The sequence below is a fragment of the Ascaphus truei genome, chromosome 7 (genome assembly GCF_040206685.1).
Source record: "Ascaphus truei isolate aAscTru1 chromosome 7, aAscTru1.hap1, whole genome shotgun sequence".
Lineage (NCBI taxonomy): Eukaryota > Metazoa > Chordata > Amphibia > Anura > Ascaphidae > Ascaphus > Ascaphus truei.
Genome location: NC_134489.1, coordinates 43,244,101 through 43,254,291, shown reverse-complemented (window position 1 = coordinate 43,254,291; position 10,191 = coordinate 43,244,101). Strand labels below are relative to the sequence as shown.

General features: G+C 53.7%; 1 protein-coding gene across 1 annotated transcript; it reads left to right on the top strand.

Annotated features, from left to right (window-relative positions):
* Positions 1-1,303: 1,303 nt before the first annotated feature.
* Positions 1,304-8,604, top strand: PSMD4 (proteasome 26S subunit ubiquitin receptor, non-ATPase 4). Its single transcript, XM_075608093.1, has 10 exons — positions 1,304-1,431; positions 2,184-2,324; positions 2,891-3,005; positions 3,445-3,531; positions 4,104-4,172; positions 5,609-5,824; positions 6,446-6,554; positions 6,818-6,949; positions 7,533-7,600; positions 8,122-8,604. Exons 1-10 carry the CDS (start codon positions 1,406-1,408, stop codon positions 8,290-8,292), a joined length of 1,134 nt encoding a protein of 377 aa, XP_075464208.1. The 5' UTR covers positions 1,304-1,405; the 3' UTR covers positions 8,293-8,604.
* The last annotated feature ends 1,587 nt before the right edge of the window (positions 8,605-10,191 follow it).

Below are 10,191 nucleotides of genomic sequence, written 5' to 3'. Positions count from 1 at the left end.
AGGCCCCAGGTTAGGGACCCTGACCCTTACTATTCAGAGCCAGTTAGGGACCCAGCGGACGCGGCGCGTTCATCCAGAGGTTTGGGCTCAGACCTTCGCTGTTGCTGCAGCAGCAATCCGGATGGGATCGCCCCGGACGGTAGTTCCTGTATTCATCTGCCATCGGATCCTTTGCGAAGCTCCTTGGCAGGCCCGGGCACTGGAGTGCTCGGCATGTAACCCTCACCATGTGCACCAACGATACTATATTAGATTCACACGGGACCAGTGGCTGCGCAGTTACACATATCTATCTCACTTGAAGGGTGGGAGACATATCGTGTGGGGTTACTGGACACGGGGTGGGATCACCTGGTGAAGGGGGTAGCGTCCTGCGAGACGCAGTAGTTAGTGTCTCCTCTAGGGAGGGACACCTGTTGATTCTATGCATGAGTACGTTTGCACTAGTAAAGGCATTGGTTGTTATACATGCTGTGTGTGTATTAATATATATTGTCCTGCGAGGAACCACTCCCCCTCTGGTGGGAGCCATCGCAGGTGGAGGCGCTGCACCGAGTACGAGGTTACTCATATTATACGTGCCCTAGGTTCCCCGTGGCGGAAGCTCAGCCCTCCTGTGAGCCTAACAGGTAAAGCACCACACCTGGTAACATTAGCTTCTCCGCACCTACACTCTATCTGCGATTGTGTGGGGGAATACCCGTTACATACAAATAAGAAAATGATTTCTGACATTTATAAGTAAGGCTGCGGCCGGGCAGGGAGCGAGCACGCTGGCGCTCATGCGCGGTGTCACGCCCCCTGCTCGGACGGGAGATTTGTGACTGGCTAGGTGCGCAAAAGGGGGGGGGCACGACGATTCGGGGGCGCGGCCATGACGGCACGGAGCTGGTTCGCCCTCATTGCGAACCGCTCACGTGACGCACTTGCAGGCGACAAATTCAAATTTGTTTGCTCACACTGGCCACACACATTGCGTCAATGTGTTTCATCGCGGCCAGCGTGAGCGCGCCCGCCCGCCCAGAGGCGCCGAGGCTTAAGAGCCTCATTAAGCGCTGGGGGTGTGTGCTTTGATACTTTGTGTTGCTGCCCCTGGGATAGACACACAATGATTATTAATTGTCTGTATTAGGTGGATTCTCCCCCTTGTCACTCTATTGCTGCTATTTGCTGGGAGTCATTGGCTGGCTGTGTGGCTGCCTCCTCTGCAGAGAACCGGTTAATCCCACCAGGCCCAGCCACTGATGACTCGGCAGTGAAGCCCTGAAACTACATCTCCCGACAGCCCTTGCGGCAGGCGAGCGGCTGAGGTTCCGCGTGAGCTGTGATTGGCTGAGCTATGCGAGCCAATGACGGCGCTTGTTGTTGGTGACCGGGAGCCGCTGATCAGTGACAAGAATCCAAGATGGTGCTGGAGAGTACGATGGTCTGGTAAGGGGGAATCCGGGGGGGATACTGTGAGTGGGGGAGGGAGCGGCAGGGCAGTCCGGGGGGAGAATGGGAGCAGGAGGGGAGGCCTGGTGGATGCAGAGAGGAGGGAGAGAGGGGGAGAAGAGACCAGGGGAGTAATCCCTGAGTCATCCGGGGAAGAGAGGGTGGTCTGGGGGGGGGGGAGGTAGCGAGGAGCCTGGGGGAGGGAGAGTCATCCGGGAAGGGGGTTCTGGGGGGGATGGAGCCTGGGAGCAGGAGGGAAGGCAGCGTGGGGATTGTGGAAGCAAACCCTGAGTCGGCCGGGGGATGGGGGACGAGCAAACCCTGAGTCGGCCGGGGGATTGGGGACGAGCAAACCCTGAGTCGGCGGGGGATGGGGGACTGGCTGGAGGCCGGCAGGAGCTGAGAGGTTCAGGTCCCTCAGTGCTGTTCGTAATTCACAGCATCACTGTATTCACAATGTGTGTGTGTGTGTGTGTGTCCTGGGGATGCTGCATGTTATTTATTACAGTTCTTGCATGTTGTGTTTTTTTAATAGATTCTGTGTCACTAGTCTGTTTATAATAGAAGGGTTTGTCTGAGGCTCCTCCTCACGGGAGATACAGTTACCCAGACTGACCGCTCAGGGCAGCTGGATGATGGGTGAAGGGTCCCTGTGCTATGGGAGGCCTGTGATGCTGAGTCACCAGATCCTGTTTCCCAGTGATCACAGGGAGGTTCACTCTGCCACATTTGTTTTGATGCTTCTACAGTGTGGACAACAGCGAATATATGAGAAATGGGGATTTCTTACCAACCCGGCTACAGGCACAGCAAGATGCTGTCAACATTGTGTGTCACTCCAAGACCCGCAGCAACCCAGAGAATAACGTGGGGCTCATCACTCTGGCAAAGTACGTGGCCTGTGTCCCATTCTTACATCTGTCACCATCTGCAGAGCGCTGACCAGTGTCACCAATTCATGTAACAGACATTGACTTGTGGGTTTTAAACATGGACTCAGTTTCTCAGTTATTTGACACATTTACAGTCTTGTTTCTTTTTGTATGTTTTTATATTGGAAAAATAAGCCACTCTAAAACAGAATGTCTATGGCAGTACAAACACAGCAGGAAAGCAGAGGATGACAGTAATATTTTCAGAACATAGACTTCATCGGTTACACAGGAGTTGATCCCAACACTATTGTAATGAGGCTGCTGCCTCCCTAAGATATATCTAATTACACTTAATTGTCCTTTTTGGTAAAGAAGTCTTCACTTCTAAAGATAACCAAATAATGTGAATGAAGCGGTTCCAGATATTGGTGCTCCTCCTGTCTGCTTGGGGAGAGAATTCTCAAAAGTGTGGTGTCTCTTCCTATTTGCGCAGGACTGTGACCCCCGTTACCTGATGGTGTATGTCATGTCAGACATTGCTCTGTGTAAGAGGTGGGTTAATGGCGTGTCCTCTCTTGCAGTAACTGTGAGGTGCTGACGACACTGACCCCGGACACTGGGCGCATCCTCTCCAAACTCCACTCTGTGCAGCCAATCGGGAGAATGTGCTTCTGCACAGGAATCCGCATCGCACATGTAAGACCCGCGGTGGTTTACCTGCCAGAGCCTGTATAGCCCAGTGCGAGTGACTTAGGATGGTGACCACCTGATGTGTTCTGTCTTAATATAAGAGATAAGGAGGTCTTCTCTCATGGTATGGCTAGCAAGGGGTGCACACATTGAGTATATCTACAGCTTCCCAGCCCCAGAGAGAATATAACCTTAGCCTGAACACACAGGCGCTGACCATGTGTACCATAGTGATTTTGCTTATTGGATTTCCATACTGACCTTTAAGGCAGACATGAGATATATAGGAGAGTCTGTACCCAGTGTAGTGGTGTTGGAACATTAATAGGCACAGCAGCTTTAGATGCAATGTTGTTTAGTTCTCGAACAGAACAAAGCTCAGTTGGGCCTGTTCTGTTACACTTGGGATGCATTACACTACAGCAGGTCTTTGTTCTTCTCTCAGTTGGCTTTGAAGCATCGTCAGGGTAAGAACCACAAGATGAGAATCATCGCCTTTGTGGGGAGCCCTGTGGAAGACAATGAGAAAGACGTGAGTACAGCGGGTAATTTGTCTGTCGGACATCTTCGGCCGTGTCTGTAACCCGAGTATATATGCATTCGCTGTTTGGCACTGTCTCAACTGTGCTCCAAGTGTAAGCTCTTCGGGCAGGGTATCCCTACTCATTCTCTGCCATAGCTCTTTGTATTATGAGTGATACACCACATGTGCATTATAAAGAACCAGGGGATCTTGTGGTAAGGATCGCACGGGGGCTTCAAATCATATTCTCGGACAAATAATGTGGGTCCCAATCAGAGCGTGTTACCCGGATAAGCAGACTGTACTCTGTACCCATGTAGGGTCTCTGTACTCCTGTGGCGTCTGACTCCTTCATTGTTATTACCATGTGTCTTATGGGGATTTTACTGATGTTGCGAATGACTGGTGTAAATTGTAACAATGTAGGAGGAAATATTAAATAATGCAGACACGTGAGAAGATGTAGTGATAGTCTGTATATAGAGGATGTTGTAGCATCTGCCCCTCGCACGTGTATAAGGGCCGGCGAATATGTCATTAAGTGATGCTTTCTCACCTCGTGGGTTAACTCTCCTTCCCAGCTGGTAAAAATGGCAAAGCGCCTGAAGAAAGAGAAAGTGAGCGTGGACATCATCAACTTCGGAGAGGAGGTTTGTGCCTTCTCATTATGAGGCTGGGGGGGGGGGGGGGGAGAGGAGGTTTGTGCCTTCTCGTTATGAGGGAAGGGGGTCTGGCTGGGAGGGGGGAGAGGAGGTTTGTGCCTTATCGTTATGAGGGAAGGGGGTCTGGCTGTGGGGAGGTTTGTGCCTTCTTGTTATGAGAGAGGGGGTCTGGGGGGGAGGAGGGGGGAAGAGAGGTTTGTGCCTTCTCGTTATAAGGGAGGGGGTCTGGCTGGGGGGAGGTTTGTGCCTTCTCGTTATGAGGGAGCGGGTCTGGGGGGGGGGGGGAGAGAGGTTTGTGCCTTATCGTTATGAGGGAAGGGGTCTGGCTGTGGGGAGGTTTGTGCCTTCTCGTTATGAGAGAGGGGGTCTGGCTGGGGGGAGGTTTGTGCCTTCTCGTTATGAGGGGGGGGGGAGAGAGGTTTGTGCCTTCTCGTTATGAGGGAAGGGGTCTGGCTGGGGGGAGGTTTGTGCCTTCTCGTTATGAGGGGGCGGGTCTGGCTGGGGGGAGGTTTGTGCCTTCTCGTTACGAGAGAGGGGGTGTTGCTGGGGGGGGGGGGAGGGTGGTGGCTGTAACCATTTGAGTCCCAGAGGGTCCCTGGGACGCAATGCGCTGCAATTGAAGGGATTACAATGCTCTAATGTTAAGGGGCAGGAGGGAACTTTTTCTAGAGAAATGGAAACCATACAGTGAGCTGGTGCAGACACTCCCAGGAACAGAGGGGGTTCACCTTTAGTGAGTGTTGTGGTTGCATGGAATAGCCTCCCAGCAGTGTCAGTATAGGACCGTAACAGTTTTTGGGATAGAGAGAGAAACGGATTTCTATCAATGGAAAAACTTGAGATTAAGAGGAGGGGCCAGTGATGTGTTTTGTTTGCTGTGAGGATAGCAACATAACACATAGGGTTAAAGCTTTGAAGTAAGTGGGGGGATAACAGATGAGTGCTTTTCGTGGGGGGATAACAGATGAGTGCTTTTCGTGGCCGCGCTGGTGGAAGTGGGGGGGATATTAGATGAGATTGCTTTTCGTGGGAGGGATAACAGATGAGTGCTTTTCGTGGGAGGGATAACAGATGAGTGCTTTTCGTGGGGGGGATAACAGATGAGTGCTTTTCGTGGGGGGGATAACAGATGAGTGCTTTTCGTGGGGGGGATAACAGATGAGTGCTTTTCGTGGGGGGATAACAGATGAGTGCTTTTCGTGGGGGGATAACAGATGAGTGATTTTCGTGGGGGGGATAACAGATGAGTGCTTTTCGTGGGGGGGATAACAGATGAGTGCTTTTCGTGGGGGGATAACAGATGAGTGCTTTTCGTGGGGGGATAACAGATGAGTGCTTTTCGTGGGGGGATAACAGATGAGTGCTTTTCGTGGCCGCGCTGGTGGAAGTACAGGAGGAATTCTGAGCCCTCTTTCTTTCCTCAGGAATCCAACACAGAAAAGCTGACGGCGTTCATCAACACCCTGAATGGGAAAGATGGGACTGGCTCGCACCTAGTGACCGTTCCCCCGGGACCAAGCCTGGCCGACGCCCTGATCAGCTCCCCCATCCTTGCTGGAGAGGGTGGGGCCATGCTGGGTCTGGGGGCCAGCGACTTTGAGTTTGGGGTGGATCCCAGTGCTGACCCGGAGCTGGCATTGGTGAGTCTGAGTGTGTGCTCACACTCTGTATAATCACTTCATCCCAGAGAGTGTGAGCAGTGATTGTGCGGCCTGACCTAGTGGGACTCTCATCTCTCCTGATCATTCAAGACCATTTGCATCAGCAACCAGGCACATTCACTAACATCGCAACCACTTCCAGCACTGCATGGGCTGTCAGTGGTGCTCATGACCAAGAAACAGGTCAGGTTTTCAGGCTATCCCAGCTTCAGCACAAGTGGCTCAGTCAATGACTGAGCCATCTGTGCTGAAGCTGGGACTGATTGAGCCACCTGTGCTGAAGCTGGGACTGATTGAGCCACCTGTGCTGAAGCTGGGACTGATTGAGCCACCTGTGTTGAAGCAGGGATATCCTGAAAACCTGACCTGTTGGGAGGGAGGGGGGGGGACTTGAGGACTAGAGTTGCGCCCCTTGGGTTAAGCAGAACCTGGTGATTAGCGTTGTGATATTTGCTGCAGTGTAACTGGGGTTTGAACTCCTGGATCAGTTTGCTTTGGGGTTGGCCGGGACCCCTCTAAGTACGCAGCGGTTCTCGGCGCTTGGAGGTTGACCTGGTGTCCTTTCTCTCCCCCCTTCCCCCCCTACTTGTTTAATGTCAGGCTCTGCGTGTCTCCATGGAGGAGCAGAGGCAGAGACAAGAGGAGGAGGCCAGAAGGGCCGCTGCTGCATCCGCTGCTGAGGCTGGAATAACCTCCACTGCCGGGGACGGTAAGATAAGCAGCACAGGGGGGGCGGGGGGGGGGGAATGTCCGTGCGCTGAGCTGCCACCCACTGCTCACCCCTAACTGGCTCTTATTCATTATGCTGCTTTCCTGCGCTGGGTGGGATTTTAGTCTCCATTCATTTGAACGTTGGTGAACTGGGGACTCGTGGCTCCCACTGATGCGCAGGCTTCTCTCCCATGTGTTTGTAGTAATGTGGGTGCCAGTCAGAATGTGTTATCAGACACAAGGTTTTGTCGTTGTGTTCAGAGTCCGAAGATGCATTGCTGAAGATGACCATCGGGCAGCAGGAGGGGGGCAGGAGCGGGCTGCCGGATTTCAGCAGCATGACAGAAGATGAGCAGATCGCCTACGCGATGCAGATGTCCTTACAAGGAGCGGGTACGGGCAGGGGAGGGCAGGGGCATCTTCCGGGCACAGTCACCCTCCGTCCCTTACTGGGCAGATTGAAGCTGTGCCATGTATCTGTAGCACTCCGGGGGAGACACCATCTCACCGGTGACCTGGACTCCTGTTGGGCCAAGTTACTCACCCAGCACTTGTCAGCAACTGGCTAATGGGTTTTATATAAAGGTTCCAGCACATCTGTGCATGGGAGCTCACAAGTACCAAGAAAGCTCTTGTCCTTAAAACTTACAATCTAATTTTTAGTATGGCACTCGGATAAGGAGTTGACCACTACAGGGGGCATCTCCCTAATCCCAGACCCTGGTAGCTTTTTTTTTTCGGGGGTAATTTGGTTTATTCCGACGTGGTCGTTCGGACCGATATTGTCGGGGAAACTGCGGTTGACTGTGTGGGTGTTTTCTTTAAGATAACGGTGCTATCGGCCGCTCCGGACTTTGTTGAATAAAGCCCTTGGCATGGCTTGGGTATGTTTTAGGTAGTGGTGTAATTGACGGCCGCCTCACACTTCCAAGTCCCTTCCCCAATTGAGATGTTCCCCCTCCTCCTCCTCCTGCAGAGTTCGGCCAAGTGGAACCGGGGGATCTGGACGCCAGCGCTGCCATGGATACGTCGGAGCCCACAAAGGTACGCCGTCTGTGTGCATGGTGCTGTGTACCTGGCAGGTGTAACCTCCTCACTTCCACAGGAAGCACTCACCCATGTAACGCCTTATCTGCGCTAGTTAATGCAGAAAGGATTCACCGTCCCTGGAGAGGAGAGTGAGACAGCGGGCACGGCCGCACAGCACGCTATAAAGTAACTTTATTTAAGCATTGGATAGTTAAAACAAGAGGAAGGGTGGCACCCCCCCGCGCCTCTTACGCGTTTCACCCGCTATGGGCTTTTCAAACTGCGCTAGTTAATGTTTCTTTTATAATATGAGGAGCCTCTCAAATACAAGCCTGAAAGGTTCATTCCTTACGGCTTCCCTGAGAGATTCGGGCTAGATCCAATAGAGGGGAAATGCTGTAACTTTGACACAGCTGCACAGTTATACAGAGGCTTCTTAACCCTTTCACTGACTGCGTTGCTCCCTTGGCATGCTTGGTGGTCCCGCTCGTGCCCTGCGTCCCCCTCGTTTATCTGACGGTTCTTTCCCCCTGCAGGAGGAGGATGATTACGACGTGATGCAGGACCCCGAGTTCCTGCAGAGCGTCCTGGAGAACCTGCCGGGGGTGGACCCCAACAACGAGGCCATCCGCAACGCCATGGGGTCCCTGGCCTCTCAGGCCTCAAAGGACATCAAGAAAGACAAGAAGGAGGAGGAGAAGAAATGACGACGGCCACGCTCGGTCGCTGACGTACTTGAACTCACTATACATGGGTTCCCTTTGGGGGGGGAGGGGGGGTTAGCATGATGCTCTTTGTTTCTGGTTATAGTTATTAATAAAACACAAATACTGTCCCTGTGGCCGACCCCCATCACCTGACTTGTGCTGGCTGTGTGCGACTGGCTTCAGTGCAGAGGGAACAGGTCTTTGTGGCACTGACGGGGTTAAGCGGAAACCTTTTCACGGCTGCCGTTTGAAGCATTCATTTCCGTGGAATGTAAACTATGTGGAGAAAATATTAAACCCTGTAATGATTAACGTAGCACCGTGGCTACGTCCACGTGGGATCTGAGTGTCTCCGTTGTGTCTCCATAACGCGGTAACTGAACCCCACAAGTGTTGTGGGATACGGCTGTGTTACTGGCAGGTTGTCACGCTTAGGCAGTGTATCACACGTGTGTAAGTACAGCCGGCGGGGTGAGAGGCGTGGTGTAATGCAGCAATAACCTGGCGCAGGCGTGTCTCCATCCTGCCTACGCTGGTGGTCTTCACAGGACCCCCTGGGGCTTTGCTGCCCCATCCCCCCAGTGGGAGTGGTGATATGATTTAAAAGCCTGACAAATATAGTACCTTTTAGTATTAAACTGCAAAGTCTGTGGCAGTCCCTCTGGGTTAGGGGGCCCCTAGCGGAGGGCGGTGTGGGGTATCCGTGTGTTATACGGGGAGTGTTACAATGAGCTGCTGCTATAAGGGAGCATGGCCACTCTCCTGTTCATACAACTGCAGCCAGAACAACGCTCGCACCTGTTTATAAGATACCAATTTATTCCACAATACAAGGAGAGGTAACCCACGCACCTACAGCGATTTATATCTAGGTAACATCAGAACAGACTTGTACATCGCGGGCAGTGTGGGTAATGGTTGTTGTGTATGGGGAACAGAGCTAAATTCTGGTTGTATTCTAATAGGCAGAGCACAGCATGTCTGAAATACAATATGCCAGTTTAATGTGTTTATTATAATATACAGATTAATGTGCATCTATCAGGTGTAGATCAATGTCTAGCAGTGCTGCTGGGGCTTGTATAAGGGGCGGGACCCCTCCAGCAGTGAGAGGGTTACTAGGTTGTGTTTCTATCCCATATTTATAATTAGAGGATTATATATGAGCTCTCCTGCAGGAGCGGGGGGGGGGAGAGGAGAGGAGCTGGCCGGCTGGGGGGGAGGGGAGGAGGACCTGGGGAACGAGGGGATGGGGAGTAGGGAGAGGAGAGGAGTTGGCTGGGGGAGGGGGAGTAGAGGAGTTGGCCGACTGGGGAGGAGCGAGGAGAGGAGTTGGCCGGCTGGGGAGGAGCGAGGAGAGGAGTTGGCCGGCTGGGGAGGAGCGAGGAGAGGAGTTGGCCGGCTGGGCAGGAGCGAGGAGAGGAGTTGGCCGGCTGGGGAGGAGCGAGGAGAGGAGTTGGCCGGCTGGGGAGGAGCGAGGAGAGGAGTTGGCCGGCTGGGCAGGAGCGAGGAGAGGAGTTGGCCGGCTGGGGAGGAGCGAGGAGAGGAGTTGGCCGGCTGGGGAGGAGCGAGGAGAGGAGTTGGCCGGCTGGGGAGGAGCGAGGAGAGGAGTTGGCCGGCTGGGGAGGAGCGAGGAGAGGAGTTGGCCGGCTGGGGAGGAGCGAGGAGAGGAGTTGGCCGGCTGGGCAGGAGCGAGGAGAGGAGTTGGCCGGCTGGGGAGGAGCGAGGAGAGGAGTTGGCCGGCTGGGCAGGAGCGAGGAGAGGAGTTGGCCGGCTGGGGAGGAGCGAGGAGAGGAGTTGGCCGGCTGGGGAGGAGCGAGGAGAGGAGTTGGCCGGCTGGGGAGGAGCGAGGAGAGGAGTTGGCCGGCTGGGCAGGAGCGAGGAGAGGAGTTGGCCGGC

Bases quoted from the DNA above. Each gene is read 5' to 3' on its own strand.
- PSMD4 (XM_075608093.1), top strand. From the start codon at position 1,406: ATGGTGCTGGAGAGTACGATGGTCTG. The intron at 3,006-3,444 runs GTAAGACCCGCG...TTCTTCTCTCAG, and splicing joins CAGGAATCCGCATCGCACAT to TTGGCTTTGAAGCATCGTCA. The intron at 4,173-5,608 runs GTTTGTGCCTTC...TTCTTTCCTCAG, and splicing joins TCATCAACTTCGGAGAGGAG to GAATCCAACACAGAAAAGCT.